Raw genomic sequence first — 26030 nt, 5'->3', positions numbered from 1 at the left:
AAGGTATACGGAAGAAACGACCCGAATATCGCCTCGCTATTATCTGTCATGAAATCCAAGAGCTCTGTGTTTCAGAAAGAAAATGTAATCTACATTGTTAGGTAGTCTCGTCTTATAATATTATTATATGTATATATTTATCATGGTATTCGCGAAGATTTCTGATATAAATTCGGATTAAAAAATAAAAATTTTTTAATTTAAATTTTATTTAGTAAAAAAACGACAATTTAGAAAACTTTTATTTCTATCTACGCTAATCGTTATTAATTATGTATATCAAATTAATTGTTACAATTTGCTTACCTACCGACTAACTTAATATAGACTTCATTATAATATTATAATAAAGTTTTATTTTGGTGCTTAGGTATAGTTGGGGATATTTAATGTCGCGAGTTAAAAGCTTGTGTAAAACAATAAAGCGATGAAATGACGAAGCGGCCTTCAATGAAAAGAAGAAAAAATTAACTCGAAACTCGACAAAAATCTATAATTTACCTGATGGTACATGACTTCTAGGTCAAGCTAACAACTAAAGAAAATTGCTGAATGGCATTGATGAAGATACGTCACGTAATAGTTTCCTTTTCTGTTTCCTTTCAAAGTTATTTTGACCCATTTCTTACGGACTTCTTACGGAGTTCTATCAGAAATCGGAAATCTATTGCTACCGTCGTCAATTCGGTGCCTGCGACACAATTTTCACGAATTTTTACTAATTTCACGCTGCTGGATTAACTTTCACTTAATTATTCTTGATTCACTGCGCGATAAATAATTCTACCCTGAAACAGAGCTCGGCCAAATCCGATACATCCTCGAAATATAACACGTTCGGCAGGAAGGAAAATAATGGAGTACTGCGAAAATTTTGAAACAAAAATATGCATACGGAAGTGACGATAGCTTCTCGCTCGATTTTTATCAAAGTCATTATTCGAATTAATCTTGCTAGATATAGAAAATTGGTTTTGCAATATCTTGAAAGTAATAAGCTTTTTATATAAAGCAAAATTTTTCAATTTTTTATGCTAAATTGTGCGTGACTACCCGCGATTATCTCAAAATTTCTGTCAAAGTAGAGTCTATACAGAATTTGTTAAAAATCAAGAAAAATTTTATTATCCATTTACAAATTTATTCCCGCAACTTACAAAACATCAGACATTATCTTTTCCATTAATCAGAAAATCTAAATCTACATTTGTATGAATTTAAATATTAAAAGATTTCTTTTATAAAGAAGTGATTTTTTTCGTTTATACACTGTCATTTTACATATTAATGATCGCTCGGAATCGAATTAGTATCGAATGTTGTACACCAAGCGAGATATCCCGCGGTTACGCAGAGCTGCGTAAAATATCGATGATAAGTAAAACATCAAGGTCGTTCAAACCTACGAAAGCTACGATACCCGTCGTCCGTTTTCCCCGTCGCTACATTTAATTTCCACGAGACACGTGATCACGCGAGCCCTTTGGAGCAACCTCACCTTAAGCGGCAGAGAAATTCGTACAAGTCCCATAACGATATTGTTGCGAGGAAAGTGATTCGGTCATTTTACTTGTTCGTCTCCATCCCCTTTTTTAAAAACGTGCCGTATACGAAAGAGAAACATGCCGATCCTAGCGAACGATAAGAAAACTCGGAGTCGTTCATTAACCGAAGCATTCGCTGATAGAAACTGAAAAGAGCTTATCAACTTACTAACTAAACGAAAATTCGAAGTGCTTTAATATCACATTTTTATACATAATTGTTTTATTTGCGATTTAAAAGATTTTTCAAATTAACAGTTTATAGTTATTTATAATTAAATAGTAATACTAGAGGCAGATTTAGATTAAATACTAAATATAATAGATAATCCTTCATTCACAATAAAAAAATGACTGAATAAATTGACTTTGAGAACAACATCAAATTTTTTCCTATATCTGAAATTTTATTCTTTTTCTTTACATTTTCTTTTTGTTTCAACGGTTGATACATTAAAAATATCAGGTCAAGAGCATTAATTATTAAATTTTCGATTAATTAATCTATAATTAAGAATGAAATTAATTTGGACCTGTTACTATAAATTACTTGTTACTATAATTATTTACTTGATTTCCAATCAATAATAATAAATGTGGATAAATTTTAGGATGGCTTTATAGCAATTAATTTAACGTACGTTACAGCGGCATCACATTTATTTCACTGTAATAATTTCCCGGTGAAAATCAATAGAATTTTATGGCATGCTAAAGAGAACCGATAGAAATCTCTTTAATCTGGCTGAACCACGATAAAGTTAAACACGCTTCGGGTAATTTCTTTCTCCAGCGATAAACTATCGTTCATCATATTTCCGTTAATGTTAGATCCAATCGCTTCAGTCATATTTATCTTTGTCACAGATATTCTTGGGCTCAGAGCCGATATATTTCCAGACATAACAATCCGCGAAATGAATACCGCCAGGTCAACTCGCCGGACAATTAAAGTAGGCCGCATTTCCGTTTAAATTAAAATTAATCGGCCGCAGTATGAACTTTGTTTTACATCGCGGTTAACTGTTCATGACACCTGACATTTGGCTGTGGCTCGCCGTGTATGAGCGAGCTCCAAATATCATTGCCTTGGAAAAATGGGAAGGGTTATTATTTTATTCTTTGAACACTACATTATTACATCGACCGATAACGTCATATTGCAACAGATCCATATCTAAGGCATTTTAATTCCTTTTATTTCTACTTAGAAACATTCTCCATTATATTACAAAACCTACTTTGCCATAATATCATAAATTATCATTTAAAGATTATATATAAAAATCATTTTTATATACAATATAATAATATTACTGATTCATTTTATTGGATTATATCCGCAAATTCCCATATGGCATAATATGTTTATCAGTTTAGTAACGAATTTTTTGACGAACTTCTTCTTCAGCGAGAATTTTCAGCGAATTTTAAATTATAAAAATATATTTAACACTGTAAATCAATAAGCACTCGCGAATTAAATTTCAGAAAGACCGTGTCAGTTAATTTTACGTAAGTAAAATTAACTTTTTGGCAAAAAGAGAACAATACGAGATGGTCTTATTGCTAAAAATATTTAATACTAAAAACAGAAAAGGATCTCACGAACTTTAAATTCATCAACGCGTGTCGCGAAAAGGAGGGCATCTTTTATAACGGGCGCAAAACGAATTACGACAGCGATAGATTCGCGCGCACTATTATTTCATAATTTATACCATCATCACGTTCCATCTTTCAGAAATCGATAAATAGCACTCCCGAAGACATTTAAGCGCTTAGCGCAGCGCAGCGACGCGACGCGACTGTAAAGAAGTTCGAACATTTTCGCTGCAAAATGCGTCACCGATGATGCACAGAATTAGTATAGCGGAATTTATCACTAGCGCGGCATCTGCACGCGATACAAACTATCGATAACTTATCCACATGCCACGGAAAAGTGTGTCATAGGAATATGCGGTTAACGTGATAAAACAAAGTTGTAATTTCGTGGCATTTCCCGTACGCGACCATCGCGCATGAATGGTACTTCTCATCATAATTTTTATCGATGTCAGTCTAAAAATATTGTTTATTAACAACCTACTAGAATTTGTGTTTTAAGCATAGTTTATTAACGAAGCTAATAGATTAAACAGAAATATTTCTCTCCTTTTCTCTCTTTCTATTTCTATAAGAAAGTAGATTATTTGCTTGTTCAATTATAATACACTTTTTGAAAATTTGTTCATAATATGTCGAATATTTGCTCAAAATATTACAGAAGACCAGACTGTTATATCAAGATCGTAATTTTGATAAAAAATATTATCAAAGGTCCTTGTCTGAATTTTAATTTATCATATGTATAATATAGCTGTAAACATTTCGGCGATTAAATCTTATAAAAATGGGTACCCGTTGTAACATATCGAAATTCTGTGACTTGAGTTTATTTCTTATATTTTCAAATGGCACGAAACTTTTCTACGATGGATGAAAATCTATGTTTGATGCTTGTTGTTAGATTGTTGTTTTCTGTTGTGTTGTTAGAGTAACGAGACACTCGGATACATACTGTGAGTCTAGCGGAGTGATATATCTTTTATCGAGTCATAAAACAATATTAATAATGAATCTTCACAAAAATATTGTGCGCTCGCGTTTCTAACTCGGTGTTCTCTATGATGCATGGAAGAAAAGTTTCTTCGATTTGCCGCTATTAATTTTATGAGCAACACCCGTCTGCTAAGTTTCTTCGAGTTGACAACTGCGGAAGAATATAATGTAGAATGAAGCCATTATAACCTCATTGCTGTCTACAGTATAATTTATATTCATACAGTCCACGTACTTTATTATAAATTACATGTGATAACAGCAGTTGATAGTTGCAGCAAAGTTCATTAAAAAATTAAATAAAGAAGAAACTTTTGCACTGCATTTTCGTATTTAGAAATTTAACACGTAAGGCGCCTTTAAATATTCAATCGCAATCTACAATTCAGAAGAAACATTATAGTGTTAACATAATTTCGCTGTGAATGTATGTCGTATTTCTATCATTTCACTATTTCTGAAAATTTCTTATATAAATAAACCTATAAGATATTAGATACGATTAGACGTATTTTTTCTTTATTTAATGATTGCATACCACTTTCCTGCATTTCTTAAGTTTTAAAATAACGTATTTTAGTCAACTTTATCGGAAAGATTCTATTAAAATTTGATTATATGTATATTCAATGAAATAAAATTTTAAAACAAATGTTCTAAAACAAGAGATTTTTGCAGAAATTTTTCTAATTAAGAGATATTTTCAAATGGCTAGCATTACATGATTTTTATCTGAAATAAATTCATCCGAGATAAGTTCAAACATGAATATTTAAGATGGGTTAGTAAGAAAAAGGAAAATAAGGAGAAGGAGCATACGAAAAAGCATAGACTCTTTTCCTTTCTCCGTGAAAAACAAAAAGGAGGAATATGGCAAGAACAGAAACTTCCATTCATTCTTTTGTTCCTTTTTCTTCCTTCTCTCTCCGCCTGTTTTTCTCTCTTCGGAACGTATAATTCACCACGCCGACGCGATAACAGAAGAGGCTGTTAAGGAATAGTTCTCGTGTAAAATGGCGTTTAAAATATTGCCGTAAACTCCGAAAATCGAATTATTCGACCACTCGGGCACAATCTATTATTTCCTCTCCTCGTAATCTTCATTATCCTATTGTGAAATAACGTGGAAAGGATTCGACGATCGAAAGTAATTTGCAAAGCATAGAAACTAATAAGCGATAAATTTAGTTTTGTAATCGGATTTGATTTAAAAAAGCAAATCTCGAGGAAAATAAGTGATTATAACGCATGTCCTCCAATCTTTAGAATTAAGAGAGATATTGAGAAATTCTGAATTACTGAATCGATCGTATTCTCACTGTAATGTATTTATGATTTGTTGTGCATTAATTAAGTTGTTCGGGAAATGAAGGATTGCAATTAAATTACGTGACTAATAACACCATAAATAATAACACTAGTGAACGTCAATGAGCGGAAGAAACGTCGATCATTTTTGAATGGCATTAATCATTCCGTGAGCAGTAGTATCCATCAGATTAAATCTGTCAAATATGTTAAACGTAAATTGTAGAGTGAGCATTGAATATTATCGCAGTCAGCTATAACTCTCGATTTATACACTTGTAATTAATATGATAAAATACAATAACATAATAATTGTGCGCGGATTTGAATTTTTAAATGATACTCTCATAAAAGAAAGAAAAGGAAAACGAATAAGATATCATATTAATATCTTAGCTTCCGCAAAGACACGTTATTTCCATTTATTATCAACAAATCAATAATAAAGATTAATACATTAGCATCTTTTAAACATTTTATATTATAGACCTTTATTTCCGATTGCCAAATTAAAAGAATTTTTTTCTGTTTTCCATCATTGGGTTAAAGAGATCCGTGAAAATAGACTTATTCTCGAAGGTTAAGAAAAAATTAATAAAAATGTTGTCATCGATCTTGCTAACAATAAAGTATATTTCTCGTCTAAAAAATAGAGAGCTACGCCGTTCTATTGCAAGCAGTATATCTTCGATTATAGTTGCTTCATCTAAATATGGCATATGAAACGATTCAATATTGGGATCACGATCGTCATACCAGCCAAATGTTATGACTCCAAACAAAATCAGTAGCAACACAAATATTGAACAGACGCTGGCCGAGCACGGCTGCGCGCTGCGTAAGAAATTTATCGCGATGTAGCTCATACGAAGGGAAATGCGGAAAAAGAAAATAACAGAAGGGGAATAAAAACCTGTACTCTGCCGGAAGATCGAGATACATGACGATAATTCGTTACGAATGAGATCCAACGTATGCTGTGTTATAGTTCTCGCTATCTTTTGGCGCGGTATTATAAATAGCTTGAGATTACGACGTAAAATTATACGAGTTTGTATTAACTCGCTTTTAAAATCCAAGATTTCTTCACCTCTGGCCTTTCAACAATTTTTCCCTCCGCGAGGTTCTTCCGTTTTCACGTGCTAACCAACCAAGAATTCTTATGAACGCTAATTGTAAATTCATCATAATGAGAAAAGAAAGCGAGAAATATTAAGCTGTTTAATATTCAGCTTTTATGCTAAGCAATCTAAGTTTACTTGACTAATCAATTTTTATACTATCGCATTTTATAAAATTTCTAAATATCCATTTATATAGTTATTCTAATCATTTCAATTAATACAATAATTTTCAATAAACATTGTTGAAAGAAAGATTTCAAAACAAATTTTTTTCTTATCCATAGATGTAAAATAAAATTATATATCTAATGCGATGAACAATAAAAAATAGTTTAGAATGTACACGATATTCGATTTCTAGCTTTTTGCATTTATTATTATGCCCGCATTAAATCCGCGAACTGCAGACCGCTTCTTCACGCAGTAGTCGTAATAGCCTCTCATTATTCAGCCATTAGGCTGTCGGCATGTCGGAAGTATATCGCGAATTATGAGGGAAGCCAGCAATAGCTTCACGGTCGTAATTTCTTTATGTTTTTGATCATTGCTCTTGTTATTGCTTCGTAAATGGTGAGATTCTTTACCATTCGAACACGACTTGAATGTGTTTCTTAAGAGAAGAACGGGATAGCATGCGATTCGGATACTTTATTTTATGGAATGTTATTTATAGATACGATCATGAATGCATTCTCGAGCTTTTTCGTTGTAAAATTTCCGTATTTCTGCACGAAGTGACACAATACAGGTCGTAAACGGTGGAAACGAGCTTCATAAGTAGCCCGCCATTCGAATATTTGTATTTTTATTCACTCCGTGCTCCGTTTTATGACCTAATGGAAAATCGCCACACGAACCGAAAGCTTCCACAAATGTAGATTAGAATGTCTCAGTAAGATATCACGAAGCAGCAAAACAAAATACAGAAACGAATAAAATAAATCCGATTGTTCCTATTTTAATCAATATAATAAAAGTAATTACATTCGATACCGATTATACGAATAAGAATTAAATTGCCTGTAATTGCCTTTAATTTCGATTGCAGAATAAATTTATTAGTAATACTTTTGTGCGCGGCGATTTAGAGTGGGCGCGTTTGAAGTGCGCCCTGTTCAGTTTATCGAGACATTGCCAGTCGGATGTTAATATGCATAGCAGCGCGGCTCAATATATAGCACAATGCATTATCTCGTGGCATCGTTAGTGCTACGTTGTTGTCTGTAATCGGGCCATCGTAAACATAACAGACAACGTCACATTAATCGATCGTAATTGATTTTCGAGAAGAAATTATTATTTCTTGCACGAGCAATTGACGAAAACGCGAAAAGCTCCGCTTCGTGTTCGGATACGCGCGATTTCCCAATAAAAAGTTCGACATGTCCGTGCAATAAAAAAATCGAGATGGCCATGAAGGCTCGTCCCAGTTCTCCCTCTGATGCCGCCCGCCAATGAAATTAAGTTCAATCAACGATGATTGCAGGCACAAGCACCGTTAGTTATTTCATAATACACGGTCAATTTAACTTGGTCTCACGAAGCAATAATAAATCGTTTAACGCAGATATGTCTCATCGCGCGAAACTTCGAAAAACTTAAAAACTATTGTAAACAAAAGGATCGCATTTATGAACCCAAGGCTCGATCAATTAAACTGTGCAACGTTCGAAACTGTTTTACTCTAATTTTGATAAACTTGATATACGCTCGATTAGCTTGAGAAATAGGGAAAGACATATAATACAGATTTAATAGCTAAAACTGTAGCAGACAACAGAAATTTAAATTAAAAATTACAACGAAATGACTATACGGAAATATAATTTTAATTTATGTATAATTTTAATTTAAATGAAAGAAAACAAATGTAAATACAAAAATAACTACATTATTTCTGTAAACATAAATTGTATTCTTATAATTACACTACATTCTTTGTAGTTTATAAATGAATGTAAAGTAATAAAAATTGAACTAAATATACGAAATATTTAAGCGTTAAATTAAATATCTTAAAATAAAAATTGGTTTTTTATTCGAAGTAGAGAAGAATTGCTGGGATGAGTTTACGCAGATATTCATGGATGCAGTTTTAGGTTCGTATGATTGAATTGCATCGAAAGGGGTTCCGCGATCGCGGTCGAAACGACGCGGACGTTCCGTTTTGAGTTTGCAGATACGCGAATCGCGATGCCAGATAGAGCAAAATCGCATTGACATGGAAGCGCGGCGAGAGGCTTGTTATCGTTTCTGTTGCTGCGCTATACGAACCTCACACGGCCGGCGCCGAATACAACTGACAGGCATTGCATCGTGCAACCAACTTTGATTGCAGCTTATTTGAATTGATGAATGGCACGGCTACGCGCGGCTCACTGGTCTGATTAAATTGCGTCAACCACGGAAGCGTACTTTATGACGCTAGTTGCAATTGATAATATAACGCATTTAGCAAATAGGGCGTATAATTTAGGCCGGACAGTTCAATCGAAATAGATGATGGTGCTGCAGTACCGGAAACAAACTCTCAAGTAAATTGATATGATTCAAGTCATCAACGAGAAAAAAGGTTTATGAACTACATATATGTATGTAAAAAACTGATCTGTTTAATTTAAATTAATTTCTTTCAATGTTTTCATTCTTTACATTTTATACTTCCAATCAAAAGAAGATATCTGTATATAAAAATATTATTTATTTTTTCTCATACAGATTACAATATAAATTTATGTAAAAATATCAAGAAAATAATTTCTTTTTTAATGGTCTTCTTTAAAAAGTTATCTGTGATTTGATTCATAAATAAAATTAATTTGCGTTACGTTTGCATTGCGCGTTGTTATAAAAAAAATTTTATTACGGAGAATAAGAGAATATACGCATCTCCCTCTAATCCAATTAGCTATTTGCATACTGTACAAAACATACAGCCACTCTTTCTAAAATGTTTGTGCAGAATTTTTAGCTTACAGCTTTCCACGTAAATATGCATAACGAATTAATATGGAACACTGTAATGTTTCAGAAATATAATATTTTCGTTCTTTATTATTTTATAAAGTTATATATATATATATATATATATATATATATATATATATAGCGAGAAACTGTCGAAGAATAAATAACCACATCTATTTCGCCACACAGTTCATATAATCTAGTCAAAATAAAAAATTATTAGACAAATCCAATTTTTCTGACACACATCTACGGTGATAAAATATTTTTGCGACCCGCGTTTCCATTTAGATCCTTTCGAAAACAAGAGCTTTTCTGATGTCGCGGCGCTAATGTGAAATGGGCAACCATCAGAATCGATCGACTAGAGGCGGCTTATATCTACCAGCGATCTTGCAGGCGTGTTCTAAATACGGATCAGCCTATTTTCTCCCTTTTCGTTAGATTCGAAGATTATTTTCAATCGAGCCACGGCGATAAAACGATTTCCTTTTATTGGGCACCTATCGATCGTTTAACTTTATACGTATATGCAATCGAATAACGATATTGCGAGCAAATGTTTTATTCTACCGCAATAAAATGTTCTTATCTCACGGCAGGACGATAAGACTTTCTCTTTATTCTACAGAGTGGCCCTCATAAAACCGGCCCCAAACTGTATCTTGCAACTGTATCTTGCGTTTCAGGCCGGTTTTATGTCCGCCACTTCGTACATCATTCGCATCGAACAAGTCGTTCTACAAGTCCGTATAAACACAATCGCTACAGAATACCCTTTTAACAGTAAGCCTCGAAAGACTTACTGCTAAGGCAATACACGCATAATGTGCTATATTTTTTCAATTTGCTACGAGAAATTTATGTTCCTTAAGAATGTCAAGTTTTATGCCGTTTTCCTACGGAGTTTATTATTTTTATCCCACAGTTTTCTATTTAAAATGCAAATGCCGGAAAAAATATAGCCTTCGATACGAGCCATTTCGCGTGTTACGACAGTCATACCGTCGTTGTACAAAGATAAATTCTTTATTTGAAGAGTTTGCCAAAAAAACCGAAATAAATCTTGCCAATGGAAGTAGGGTTCGAATTATGCTTTTCCTGCATGTATGTTAAACTCGATTCTCAGCTTATCGGTTGTCATCTGAATTCCGATTCACATATTACATATTTTATACATAATTAAATATGGAGGCTAGTAATTTCATGATATTTTGCATAAACTGATGTACGTGTACATCACATCACAGAAGATATACTTTTGGCATTAATAATTTTAGTTTTTAATTAATTAGACACACATATTCTTAAGCAATGTACGCTGAACTTGTAGGGAAGTAAAATCGTTTATGTACGTCATTGTAGACGTGTGACGCGGTCGCAATAACACCACGAACTCCGGAACGCACGTCAAACGTCGTACAATCGAAGGTCGCGGCGACGATCAACGAGATGGCACCTGATTTAATTAAATCTGATTTAATTAAATCATTATTTATAGTACGACGAAACGCGGGCGCGCTCCGGTCGGCGGAATTTCTATTGCGACGCCGAGAGTCGCGTAAACGCGTGATACGATTCGACGGCACACAACGCAGTCTCACGATGTTACATTGTAGCCTCACGGCACACAGCCGAACGCAAGCAGCCGTTGTGAAGTCTGGTGTGAAAGGAACGCTGACGAGGTCTATTGAAAATCTCCTCACAATGGGATAACTGGGATCCGTTTCGCGCGTACGCGTACGTAGACGGTGGAGCGTTATAACGATATATCCGCGCCGGGATGCCCGGCAAAAGAGCGGCCGAGACGTAGCGAAAAACGTTGAGAAAGGGTGCGTTGCTTTCGGACGAGATTTTGCACACGACACACCGGAGATAACTCCGTGGCGAGCAAATCCCGAGATTCTCCAAAGAGAGAAAAACTAATCGGCAAAAGACGGATCTTTCTATTTTCTTTTCGAGCAATCTTTTTGTTCGAGATAACGCGTGTCAAGATATCTGCAACATCTGTCGAAGTAACCTTTTTACACCTATACTATTTTTTATATAAATAATATTACGTGGTAATTTGTATTAAATTTTTCTTCGCAAACGATCAGAACGAAAAATTTAATAAATGAGTATCTAAGTTTTATTTGATTTAAAAGAGATATTTGAAGTATTTTATGTTTAGCTTTATAAATACCTACAGCATATTATATCGTGCTAATGCAAGTTAATATTGTCGCTCTAATATTTGGAGGGGTAAAAACCATAGTAGTGTAGGTAAGTCAAATTTTTTAAAATATTGACTCGTGTGCATAGATGCAATTTATATATTGTATACAATATATAATTATAACAGCGCTATTGGCTTCGAAATATGTATACAGGAAGGTGAAAATACAGATGGTCGGCGCTACTGAAATATAATTTCACGTTTCCCCGTCCAAACAGTTAGTTTGCACGTGGCTTGTGGTCGACGTCGCGTAACCAGATCTAGAAACCTCAGTGCCGCACGGAGCAATCAAAGCGGTGGTAGATTTGTTATAAAGTTTCTGCTTTTGTATATTCGAGACAGCGAACTTTTGCATTCCGTGTACCGACGAAACTAATGTCGAATATATTTGAAATAAGGGAGGAACAAGTTTTCTAACTTCGACTTTGATGAGATCGATACTTTATGCGGGATAGTTACCAATATCCAATTGATCACGTCGATCACGATCGTTAGTATTGCGAGAAGTTTTATTCTCTATTAAACAATCGAAAGATTTCTGCGCAAAAACGCGACATTCTCAAAAAGATAAAATGACGTCGAAACTGTTAACAATACTTTGTGTTTTGCACAAAGTTTATTTATCATTCGTTATAATATGAGAAGACAAAGTTTATTAAAATTTACGAATGAATGGGCACCAATTACGAATCAGCATTTTACGTATATAAAATTGAATTTAATGTTTCATATTCAATACTCATCGTGAAATTTATTGGAAGCATGTTAAAATGTTAAATCAACGTGTTAAAAACAAATTTTCCATTGTACTAATGCTACATCGAAAAATTTCATCATGGAACACGACATAAACGTTTTATTTATCGACTTGTGTCAGTTGATTTATCAATTTCCGCTGATGGTGTGCAAAGATATAAAAATGTTATCAATTGAAATAATGTTATTGAAATAACAGTATCACGTAAGCGTATATAAATGCAATTATTTATGATATCAATAAATTGTTTAATGGAAGTTCACTGTCGCTATATGTTGTTAATATATAACTTAAGCGTAATTATATTATGAGTAATATCAAAGTATATATACACAAGTAATATCAGTAATTGTAACAAATAATTATTTTTTTCCAAGAATCCCGAAAAATTAATAATACATCCTTTATGTTGGATACCATCTTGTCTTACATGCATATATGTACGAATTGTACGATGCATATTTCAGCAAATAAATTTTTACGCGAAGGTTTACGAAACATATCTTTTTATTATCTTGCCATGGACCAATATCGCGTCATTTCCTTATGGCTTCAGCATAAATTCCTTTCGAACTAAACCGATGGGTTCGCCTATCGGGTTGACCCGCAACGAAAGACATTGGATATTTGTGCCGGAAGAATAAGAAAGCGCGACCTTTAATAAATTCATATCGCACGGCTGCTTCTTTCTTCCGGACAGTTTTCCGCCAAGAGAATTTTCAACGTCACGAAAGACCAAGGGAATCCGAACAATCTCAAATGTGATTTCAAATGTGATCTCAATCATCTGATTTCCCGGAATGGCGCGGATATCGATATTCTGAATTATAGTACATTGCATCAAAGTACTATCCGCGATTTTAAGTAAAGAATTGGGCGAGATACATTCGTCCATACGATGCAATCTAAAAGTTCAGGGTATACTCTATTGAAATTGCGAAAGCAAGATTACATCGGTCATGATTTTATAATTTGCAATTCACCGAACAATACGTGAAATTGTATAATCAAGTGTAGGATTGACGATATGCTTGCATTCAATTATACTGTTTTAATTAAAAACTCTGTTTTCCTTCTCTCATTTGATTCGAGATACGTATGATAAAACTGGACAAATGATAAAGGTAAACAAAAGATACATTCAAGCGGAAGCTAGGAGATATTTGATATATAGAATCCTCAAAACGATGACATGGCTTAGTGTGTGGCTTTGGAGTGTAGTAACATGTTAGGATCTACTTGCGAGAGTTATAACAATTGCTGGACAAGTTTCGCTACGAGTTTGGTAAGCTTCCACGATGCATGGTTTCATAATATGTATGAGACTTGTATGTAAATATAAGATAAATGGAGAATATCCAGAGAGAAAATAACAACTCTCTCTTTCTCTCTCGCGTGCGCAATGCGGATTGTTTTTCGGAAAACTCAAAACTCCTTCCAATTATAGTTGACCACCTACTTATAAAATACTGATTGATACTTTTTTTATTAAATTTTTAAAATTAATAATGTTTAATTAGTTTTTTAATCATATCTCTCTTGCAGGATTTGTAACGCGCAAACCATATTAAGATAATAAAAAATTGTAGAAATCCAATCTTGATTTGAAATGTCAAAGTTTATATAATTAAATGACTTCAATTGCAAAATATTATCTGGTTGATTTTGAGCTCATAATTGTGATACAAGCGCTACTGCAATGAATCGATCCAATTAGATTTTCTCGTAAGTTTGATAGATTATGGTAACAAAAGAACTCTCACATTGTCACGAATATGTAACGTGTAAAGCTGTCAGCCTCCTAACTGTATCAAATACATGTTATAGTAACTTAAAGACAAGAAGTCAAGAAATGCTTGATTAATTAATAAATGCGTGAACGTCGAAAGTTCTTTACCTGAGGACCCTGAGGTACTTTTGACGTAAGTTGACAACTATAACAGTTGTTAGCTTGCGGAAAAGTGCCACAGTGCGCTACATGAATTAAGAATGTTAATTAACGGTCAATGAATAAACAATCGACAAAAACCTAGATTAGATTAAGCTTTCATCGAGCAAAGTCGAAAGCGGCTCTTTTACTTCTTGTTAAAAAGGCAAGGAAAAAAAAAGTTATTTGTGTATGCATTTATATCGCATGTGCTGCATTGAACCGCAATGAACAATGTTTATAATGCAGTTTTAATCATTTTGTCGCAACACAAAGCGACCGCTTCTATCGGCATCTACGTGACGCAACGCTGCTATTCCACGACCTAAGCCATTTCACATGCCACGGGATTACACATGAACGTGGACGAGGATCTTCGATTTTCACTGGTGTACGCTTTCGCGGCATTGATATACAAACGTATTTGCGGACGACTTTTATGCAGCATCTGCCTGAGTATGTAGTTTTCTTAGTCAAGATTCATGTTATGACCGATAATGCCGTCATACTACTGCGCAGTGGAAAAGTAAACGTTCGCATCGCCCACGCGCGCAGTAGTTAATATCGTCTTGTAATCGGACATATACGAGTCCGTGTTACAGTTTGAAAGATTGAAATGCTAATGGCTATAACCGACGAGCATAAATAACGGACATGACACGAATACATACGTTGTCATCATTATATTGCACATTCCATTTTAAGCGATCATATTTTTATTTTTACCTATTTATTGAAAAGTTTTAACTTCTGAAGCGTGGCATTATCGATTGCCATATTTGATCGCCAAATGTAGTTTCAACAATACTCCATTTATTACAATCATATAACTATACATGTATTATAAAAAAAAATTATATTCTTCTTGTAATTATGCTAAAGAAAAATTTTAATGTAAAGTTTGAAATTGGAGCTTTAAATTGGACGTTATTTCTGAATTGAGGATATTTTATGAAAATGTCAGTTTTTATAAAAATGTCAGTTTTATGAAAATGTCATCTCGAGACGATTAATTTCCTAGTACCTTAAATTCAATTTTTTACTGCATTTGATAAAATACTTTCTTTATGATACAAGCCAGTAAAGTCATTTTATTCTGTTCCATTAAAATAAATTTAATAAAGACGGTATATTATTGCGTGTTTATGAAAATTTTATAAAATCTACAATCCATTACACGCGCTTACTATGCGCAACGTGTCATATTCTTAACGAAATATATATAAAATAGAAATTGTATTATAATTAGAATTTTAAAATTACAACGTATTATATTATAAAAGTTATGTATATTTATATTATAAAAATCTGTATTAATTTTTATGGTAAATATGCTCAAAATCAATCAGATGATATTTTATAAAACGATTAGGGGTTTTCTCTTCTTTATAATTTAATATTAATCATTACTGTTCCTTATATTCACGTTATAATTTAAAAATTGCCTACTAATCAATTTTACCTGTGTACTTTACACGTTTCATACATTATATGTTTGCATATCGCGGTTGACCTCCCGTTCTCTATTCTTTTAACAAAATTCTCTCTCATTTTTTGCAACCAATTTTCACGTGCAAAGGCGAATGTCCAACGTCGAATGTATCGTAACAATTACGGATGTCACGTCCACGTTTACGAAATAAATTTGCTCGATGAATTATATCCCGTACAACTCCTGTACTTTTTCCTATTTTGCTTTTGCGTACGAGCCTGTGGCGGCCCACGGTATTAATTAGTGTCAGAACCGAGCTCACGAGTAGGTCAGCATTTTACCACACGTGCGACGTACGTAAATGGAAAATCTAGGAAGAGAGCTTAAACAAAGCGCTTGTTTTTTATCCCCGGCTACTTCCCGACGCGTTTTTCTACTTTGGACGCTAATGTCGTATGCAGCTCCCAGCATGATAATTATTACATCTCGTTTTGTTTCGCGCTGTTCGAAAATATGTGCATGTACGTTCCGGCTACACGTTCGTAAGTGCACGGCCATATAACGTTTTCGTAATTTTCAAATTAGCTCAAAAACATCGAAATATTGATACGAGACCGTAAATTATTTCTGTTTATCTGTTAATATTTTCCACGGTTACATTAAAATTATTTGTTATTTAATTTGTTATTTAATAATGCTGTACGCGATGATGGTCATTATCATCCAGTATTTGTAGGAATATACTCATGTATCGAACCACTGATATCTATAAACTGATTTCGTTGAAACTCGTTGAAAAACTCATATTCTTCTTTAAACAAGTATTCTAATAAACATGTCAAGCAATGAGAAGATGAGAAATATATAGGTATCATAAGTAAACGGAAGCAATTTCCTCCGCTTTTTATTCAGACATAGTAACTTCGCGCGAAAAATCGCAAAATTTAATTCACCTTTGCTCCGCGGAACGTAACTGTGTCCGGTTCATAAAAGTTTCCGCGTTATTTACGACTAAATGAAAGGGAAGAATTTTTCACGTGAAGAAACATTGTTTATTATTCCCAGAGTTTTGATAGTCCTTCGCGGGGCAAGGCGGACTGTAAAGCAAACGACAAAGAGAATTATACGCAAAACGTTACGTTATTCAACTGCATATATTTTACAATAAGCGGTAAAACATAATTTCCGCGTTCGAAATTTAATTTCCAACAGGATATCTCTTTCACTGCACAGTACAGCATCATAAGATACCATAAGATGTATGAATAATAAAATGAGTTTCAAGTTAATATTGCGTGCGAATAAAACATAAAAATAAAATACTCCATTCGCTAGTACATTTGCGGCGATTTAATTTTAGTAAAGATGCATAACGCATGAGTAATATTCCGCGCGCATATGCACAAAGAGTCAATTAAAAAGCCATATCGGAATAAAACAGTTATTTTTATCGCGATAACATTTTGCGCTCTCGAAACTCGGACAAACATCGCCGCTCGGTGTCTTTGGGGACGAAATAAAATATGTGCTTGAAAATAAAAATATGTGCTTAATCGCGGGACATTCGTCCCACATCGTTCTAGCGATATTACGTCGGTGTGTGTATAAAAACGCCTCCGCTTCCGGCTACCACGAATTATCGTCAAAAATCAGCAAACGTTACACGCGTCGCTTGAAATTTTTACGCGATACGTGCCATCGACGTTTACCTATCGTTGCACACGTCGCACGTTGAAGATACCGCGGATATTTTCCACGCGTTATTTAGACGTCAAAGCGGAACGGAACGGAGCGAAGTGGCAGTTCGCCGGTGGCGGTCGCGAAGCAATATCAAAGAATCGCATGTTACACTCGCGTGAAGCGTGTCGGCGCAACTTTTGACACGTTTCTCCAATTATTGCGTGCGTGTTGTTCGCCGGCGCGGCGACGCGCGCCATTCCCAAGAGCCCGGTATTGTGAGCTCGTCAACGGGCAGCTGTCGATGAGGTGGGAAAAAAAAAAGAAACAAATATCCCGACTTATACGGCCGCTCGATCTTTCGAGGCGAGGAAACGCGCCGCGTGGTCGTTCGAAGTGTCGCGATTTCGCTCTCGGGGAATCTCGGGCGAATTCAGTTTCCGGCGTACGCTCCTGGAAGAAGAAGCCGCGAGGCTCTCTCCGCCGTTTCTAATTAACCGAATTGGCACTTACCTCCGGCAAGCAGCGTCGTCTCGTTACCGGTCGCGTCGTCAATCCTACGGACGTCCGTTCCGTACGTGATTTCATCGTCGTGCGAACGACTCGTCGTGTAGTCAGTGTAGCAAGCTGGTGCAAGCTGCAGCTGTTCGTCAGTCGAGATTTCTGTAGCAGAAGAACAACCGTATATAGTGGCACACGTAATAATCGTACGAATAATTAAAGAAAAAAAATAGATCGCCAGCAAATAATCAAATTCGTTCATGGGAATTTAAAATAAAGGGAAGCGCAACGCGTGGATTGCATATTAAATTTTATTCTTTAACACTCTGACCGCCAAGCTGATTTCGTTCTCGAGTCCTGAGAGGCTCAAAGTGCGCTGCTCTTTAAAAAAATATATACAGATTACAAAATAAACCATATAAAAAGAATAATGCTGATTGCCACTGCACGGTTAGCTATCCGGTGCCATTTTTATACCAGCGTATTATCCTAATATGCTATTTAATTATATTTTTATTCTTCATAAGTTATATAAATTAAATTGATTAATTATATTTATTCGTCAAAACTGACAATAAAATTTTTATTTCCTCGTCCAAAAGATACAAAACTGGCGTCTAATCTGTATGGATTGCAACAACGAGTTAACTCGTAGAATTAGCAGTCAACGTGTTAAATACTCGGAGTCGCGTGAGGCGAGTTCTCGCAATGAAATAAACTTCACTTCTCGTTTACCGAAATTGCTGTTAAGGGAAGTAACGCGCGAAAATTTCTTCCGAAACTTTGAATTACACGTAGAACGTTCCTTTCTTTTTTTTTTCCCAAGGTATTAGGTGCCACGCGAAGTGAATTCGCACGGCAGGTTCAACTCCGTCTCGCTCGTGGTTCCTTTACGAGCATTGTTCCGCGCGAGTGTGTTTCCCGCGGAACGCATCTCTCAACCCGCGCCATCGATCTTCCCGCCGCGCGCGACGTTACGCGATTTACGTCAGCAGGCAGGGCGAGAAAAATGTGGTGGAACGTCGGTCGACGAGAGACGCGGAAACGTCACGAGCTCACGAGGCACTCGGCAAATAAACGAGCGAAGCTCTCTTTTATCGCGCCGCGAAAAGCCGTCGTCATCGCGCTTCGAAAAGAAGGTGAAAGACACGTACCTTCCGAGCTCGCGGATCTATTGAATCTCGTCGCGAGAAGGCAAAGGGGAAGCTCCTACTAACCTGCATTTGTGATCGACTCGCCGATTTCCACGTCGACGGAAACGATCAACCGACAGGATTAGAAAGGTACGTACACTTGTCAGCTTGTCACACACCAAGAACGACAAGAACCTGCGTGAAATCGTACGCGAACGAGAGGTGCGAGCGGTGCGCGGCTAACGGCTTGTCGCCAAGAACTTGCGTGAAGTCGCGCGCGAGCGAGGCACTACTTGTTACCAGTCAGATTCAAATCTGCCTGCGTGAAGCGTGAAGTCGCGCGCGAGCCGCGAGCGCCGCGAGCGAGACGCGACGGTCGACGAGCGCAGCGACTCCGGAAGAGAAGAATCCGGAAACGATCGATCCTAATAGCACTGAGCCATTGTCGCCACTGCTGGTCGCATTAGCGTTGGTCGCGTGTGTCGAGAACTCGAGAATTCGCGGCCGCCGGGCGCCGAGGGCATCGAACGCAAACGGCTAGATATATCGCGGGACGTGAGGGTGAGTATCTATCTAATGCGCGATCGAGTCATCGAGTACGTCTCCGACCTGCTCCGACCCGACCGCGTATATGTTATGTATGTACCCCGTCGCGGGCGCCGCGAGTCGGTGGGGTGTGGTGGGGTGGGGTTGTTTGTCTCTCGTCCTTCTCCGATTACCGTTGGGCCGCTCGGCGCGGGTGAACGAGGGGGGTGAGCCAAACTGTTCCGAGAATTGGCCCGCGCTCGGAGCGAGAGGTTTTTTTACTTCATTCTTTCTCCTGTGTTGACTGAACGACGCTCTTCGCGGAACAACGCGGCGTAAGTACTTCTAATAATTCGAAATTATATTATATTATCGAATGGGAAAGAGCACGTGAAATGTATTATCGATACGTTGTGTACGTGCGCGTTTAACAAGCGAGAATAATTATTCTCGCGGTAACGATAAGTGAGAAACGCGCATACGTGCATTCGACATTTGGTACTAAGCGTTCAATTCGCGGAGAGAGAGAGAGAGAGAAATGTTTGTCGGAAATTATTGAAAAGGAATTATACGCGAGCACAAATCAACTTTCTTGAAGCTTACATTTTTACGGTTTTCAATATACTGTGAGATTCCCGATGCTTCTTATATATTTTAATATATATTTTTTAAATTTAAGCGAGAAAGAAAATGGGAAATTACGATTTTATTTAATTACGACTAATGAACAATTGAACGTTGATAATTTCGTTTTTGGCTATGATGAAATTGATGAACGATTCATACGCGATATATAAAACAAAAAGTACAAATACAAAACACCGCAAGTATAAATCGATAAAATTACGTTTAATTTACGAGGAAAAGAATGCTCGGAAGAATTTTACGCCTACGAAAGCCAGCTTCTTTAGAATTTCAAATATTCTGACGATTTTATTATACCGTAACCCGTAACTTGATACTCATTGTACATTCCGTACATCTTAATCTTGAAAAAGAGAGAATGATTACGGTATATAATACATTGTCTCAATTTCTTTTAATTTTATACGTTAAAAGTATAATAAGTGGAGCATTGGAGCAGTGCATCGTTGGACGCGACCCTTATCTCAGAAAACAAGTAGGTATACCACTCACTTCTGCGACTTTTTACGCGATTTCTTCGCAATTTCCTCTCATGTTTCTCGCGAAACAAAACTCCCGACTCAATCGCGGATATCACCCGAGAATCTCGGTTTTATTCGGGCTTCTTCCATCTCGATCGAATGATATCGTTACGAGTGTATCGTTACCAGTTTAGATCTTATACTCGCGCATAATTTCGCATTTTATGGTTTTTCCTGCGACGAGCGTACATCGCTTCGTTCGATCAATCGTTTCTAACGACGTTTCGGGCGATTGCGAAATGTATAGATGCCACCTTGCTTCTTCGATTTGCGATAAATTTAAACAGATCTGACTTGAAGAACTGTTTGTTTTTTCTTTCGCTCGAAATACGAGAAATTACATTCGCTTGTCGGTAAGTATCGAGTGGCCCGTAAAACGTCTCTTCAACCGCGCTCGATATATACCGTCATATTCCGTACTCGTGCATTTCTACCGCGTTCTACCTGCCGATCTAAATTCACGTAACGTTGCACCGCTGAGAGAAGATCGATAGCGTGGCCCGAGAAATGTACTGCGATTACACGGAAAGTGTTTGCACGCACGAAACGAGTCGCCTCATTAAGCAGCAAAGAACGGGACGGAGACTTGAACCCGTCGCCGCGGGCAAATTTATTTCGCGCGATACCGAATACTTAGAAGTAAATGCGTATTTTGCACGAAATCCCGAAATTTCGCATTTCGAAATAAATCCACGCGTTATTTTCCCCTCATTTCAGCGGCGACCTCCGTAAACGAATTCACGCTTACGATTACGAGTTAACGCAACTCAGAGCTTTACTTTTTTTTTTTTTTTAGTCATTTGGGAATACAAATATGTATCGAAAGTGCAATTATTTAAAGGTAAGTCTTTCCATTTCTCTCGCGAAGGGTAGAGAGATTCAACATTTTACTCGCGATCGTACGGATTCCGGCGCAATTTTGTTGTCGGCAAATACATACGTCGTCATACGTATCATTGAAATTTTCCGTTTTGTTTGAGAACAAGAGACTCGAAGAAACACGATGGAATATAAAGTGATGCGTCGATTGCACAAAGAGAGTCGCGCTTGTGCGACGGCGAGGTGAGTTAAAAACATTGTGAACTAATATTCTTTAAAATTACGATAAAGAAAATTATCCGATCGCGTGTTTGCACTTTTTATATTCGACGTCTTCGTATCTCAACGTCTTTTATCTTCATCTTATTTCTTGCGCGATTTAACGAGACCGTTGTAAAAGGACAGAGCTAGATCTCACGTTGATTAAACTTCGACAAATCGCTGAGCGTAAAAAGTAGAAGGGAATTCTATACCGTCGAGAATTATTTCGCTAGCAATCTTCCGTCGAACTTGATCATTGTTTTATTCCCCTATGTGGATATTCTATATCGATTTTTCTGCATCGTCGCAGATTCGTTGATTTGAAAATGATGAAATTTACTCGGAATCGTTGTTTCATTGTAGATACAACGAACTTATTGCTTTCCTGGTCAATGCCGCGAAAAATGTTATCATCGTAATAACGACCGAATGGAAAGTTTCGGCGAGAATTTATTCGACGCAATGCGCACAGAACTCGGTGAGCGTTCACAGCAATGGCGAATACGTGCTGTCTCGACAAAATATCGGTGAAAACATCGTCAACAAGCTATTTCTCAATGTAACACTCAAATAAAAACGCTCGTTCATACCGAACGAAACGCGAAAGATAAGTCTCCACCTTCCTTCTTTTACATTACAGGTTCGGAATACTTTTTATATGTTTGTCCAAAGTTTTCGTTAACACATTGCCTGCTCATCAAGTTTCGTGTGAATTTTCATTCATAAACATACGCACGATAAAATATTTTGTAATGTGATTAAACGAGACTCTTCATAAATACTGTATAGAATGCACTTTTTACTTTATCTAGCTTTATCTATATGTCATTAAAAATTATATAATTATATAGGTGGTTTTTATTTTTTCGCAAATGTTTAAAAAAAATTTGATATGACCACTAAGGCGCTACTGGGATTTGTTGTTAGATCCCAACTAAACTCTTTTTTTTTTAATTTAATTAAATACTTAAAGAATGCCAGTTGTAAGAGCTATCATTTATATGTACGTCGAAGATGTTATCCCGTGATACTTCCGTAATTTTTTTTACATTTCGCACAAGAGCTGCTATTACATTTATTTTACATTTCGCACAAGAGCCCGTTACTATGTTATGGATTCGATTGAGGAGGGCGGGAGGCAGGCGCGGGTAAAAATCGCGAAGGTATATGGAACGCGGTTGCATCGCCGGTCGATGCGCGAGCCGCCGTTCAGTCTCACATAGCTGCGTGCACCGAGGTTATTATTTTCCCTCACGTGGAGCGACCTAACTGCCGAGGGAGAATTTTACCGAGGGGAAATATATATACATATATACGGCGTCACGTATGCGCGCATAATGTACTCCGATCGCGAGATTCGGTGTCGCGCCAAAAAGTCACCGGATCATGTGTGAGCTAGAGCGTCATTTTTCAGGGGAACGATGTAAGAAAATTTCGTTCCCTCGGGAAACCGACCTCTCAGGAAGAATAACGAGAGAAATAAATTCAGGAACTGATTAGGAAACCAAATTCTCCTGTCGATAAATATGTTCCAGCTCTTGAATATTTGCGATAACATTTAGTTCGCTTACAATTGAGATAAAAATTCGCGTCGAGGTCGCATAATGAGATGATTAATGGTCTCAAATATGGAAAAATAATATTTCATTTTTTACATTTTTAGTATAATGTAAGTACATCGAAAAGATCAACAGAAACAGTAGCGAAATACGACTCGATTTTTTATTTAATCATATTTTTTTTAAGAGATATTCGTGTTTTGTGACGTAAATAAAATCACTGTAGCTGTTATCTCTGTCGCAAGTTATTATGAAACTTATGTTGAAAAGGATTGCGACTTTCATAATCTTGAACTTCTGCAATCAAGATATGTTTATTTTTAAACGATACGTTTATTTTTAAACCTACCTAAGATCTCATTGTCGAACAGTTATATTCCTACGATCTAATTTTATTTAGTAACTTTTCACCAATATCTGATTACAATTTTATTATCTTTCCGAGGTTTGACTTCGACAGTAGATTTCGAATCTAACTTTCTAAAACAGGAATCTGTTAGTTAATCATTAAGCTAATCTAGATCTTCCCCGATGGGATCTTTCCGGAGCATACTGCTGATACTTGCCGAGTTTGAAAACATTTCCATTTACTCTGCAAATCCTTTTGGTTACTTTTGTTTGAAAGAGCTATCCAAAGAAAACTTATAGAGCTTATACACTTTCTTAGAATTTGACTTAAATATTTTTATTGAAAAGTCTTAACCTAAGATGGATTTTAATTATTGTTTAATTGGTTATTCAAGTAACTATCAACAAAACGCTATTACAGAAAGTTATTATTTAAAAAAAAAAAAAAAAAAACAGATTTAATCTCGTGAAATGCAAAGTCGATTACGTCTCTTTCGGAATAATTTTTTAATTTTACGAAATTAAATAACAAATTTGTTTTATTGGTTTCGGTTGGCGTCACTTAATTTTTTGTTTGCGGGAGAGTGTATTCTATTGAAAAGTCTATCTATCACATTACACTGCTTTCTCTATATCACACGCTTGCTTGAAAACAAGTTTTTGCGGGACAACGAGATAGAAGCGCTTGGAGAGTTTGAAATAAACAAATATGTAGGGAAGTCGATCCTGACCACGCCGAGTTATTACCGAAAGTTCCACCTGTTTTTCTCGCGAAGTTTATTTGCGGCTCATCTGTGTACATATCGCGTGTATTTTATGAAATGGTCTACGCCAGTCCAGTCTACGAATCCCACGTTGTGGGTCGCACGTCGCGGTGATAAACCTCGCATGACAACGATATTGCGTCGATACGATTTATTCCCACCCGAGCTAAATGAATTTTAAGCGCGTGTGACCTGCATTTTGACATTTCTACACCAAAGGTTAAGCGTGTCATTATACGGCTTAATTGCGAATACACGCCAATAAAATTGCAAGTGACATTTTCACAAATGAATTTTACCGCATTAAAGAGCTATGATTTCAATTGACATTACATTGTTTGCATATTCTCGTTTCGTAATTATTAGCAGCTGTGTAAGCAACAACTTGTTGTCGCTCCTGAGCACGGTGGGCGACTTCTCTCATGTCCGCATTTAACAAACGGTAACGAAGAAAGGCGTATGCGCTTGCACGGCGCGTGACTTCTGACTTTAAACCTCATTTGCCGAAAGTTACGCGAAGGTGGATATGTTCATCACGGACGCCGACATGCTAAACCGTAATTCCCATCGTAAATTCCTGCGGTAGAAACTTTACAGCACTAGGACACAATATGCGTCATTCACGTATGGTTTATACTTTGCCGATACGAATATAGATATGATACTGAAAGAATTATGTTATTAATAACAAATATATATTGCATGAGTTTATTTTGAATAATGTTTTCCTAACTTGTCAAAGTTTTGCGTCGAGTTACGTAATATATTCAAAATACGTATTTTTATTTATGATAAATTCATAAACGGCGATTTACCTAATCTTAAAACTTTAATTTTTTTAATTCCCACATTCGCGTTTTTTTTTAAAGAAGTTATAAGAAGAATTATGTATTGAGAGAATAATATATTTTTTGCATTTATTATATTTTCTGCAAATAAAATTGATTATCTTGGAACTTCTGATAATTATAAAATCTTAAGATTGCAACGAAAAACTAATAAGATCAATTTGATATTAAATAATTCTGCAGTAATATTTTATAGTGTCACTAGAAATATTGATTGGAACAATTTCACTCAGGAGCAGAAAGCTGTGCTCCAGATTCCCGCTTTTTTATATCGCACACTCGGCATATCACGGCACGAATAATTTCGGGTGGTAAAGAGGTAGCGTATAAAAACGGGCGGTTTCGGAGTGTAGCGAGGAATTAAATTGGTCCAAACAAACCCCACGCGGTAAAAAGGATTACGCTCAAATATCAGTAATTTGAATTTTAAATCCTGCGCGGAATTTTCTCCGTTTCTCCGATTACGCGGGAATAACGAGCAACAGTTCGCTCCTCCCTCGGGAGTGACAGCGGCTGTTCGCGTGATGTATCGGTGCGAGCGGGGAAAA

The 26030-nt window shown here is 36.2% G+C and overlaps 2 protein-coding genes across 5 annotated transcripts in view; one reads left to right on the top strand and one right to left on the bottom strand.

The window, feature by feature from the left end:
* LOC139772665 (sodium channel protein 60E) overlaps nt 1-26030 on the top strand; it is a 97253-nt gene that overhangs the window by 9572 nt on the left and 61651 nt on the right. Inside the window, exon 1 of one of the 3 annotated variants that reach the window (XM_071706522.1) lies at nt 19658-19753. The exons of the other annotated variants lie outside the window; for them this stretch is intronic. The gene's annotated coding sequence lies outside the window, so the exon portion shown is untranslated. Of the gene's footprint in view, nt 1-19657; nt 19754-26030 lie in introns of those variants that run through there. 3 annotated transcript variants of the gene reach the window in all.
* The window catches only part of Pyd (zonula occludens-like protein polychaetoid), an 84003-nt gene that overhangs the window by 43999 nt on the left and 13974 nt on the right, over nt 1-26030 (bottom strand). The window contains exons 1-2 of one of the 2 annotated variants that reach the window (XM_071706525.1): nt 19277-19510; nt 18072-18221 (exon numbers count right to left, since the gene is read on the bottom strand). In XM_071706525.1, coding sequence (XP_071562626.1) covers nt 18072-18221; nt 19277-19282 — 156 coding nt within the window. In that variant the 5' untranslated portion in view covers nt 19283-19510. Of the gene's footprint in view, nt 1-18071; nt 18222-19276; nt 19511-26030 lie in introns of those variants that run through there. The other variant, XM_071706524.1, reaches the window with a different exon arrangement.

This window comes from Temnothorax nylanderi, unplaced genomic scaffold, assembly GCF_030848795.1.
Source record: "Temnothorax nylanderi isolate EJ_2023f unplaced genomic scaffold, tnyl_v1.0 TNYL_tig0052_pilon, whole genome shotgun sequence".
Classification (NCBI taxonomy): domain Eukaryota; kingdom Metazoa; phylum Arthropoda; class Insecta; order Hymenoptera; family Formicidae; genus Temnothorax; species Temnothorax nylanderi.
This window is presented reverse-complemented; position numbering and strand designations above follow the sequence as displayed.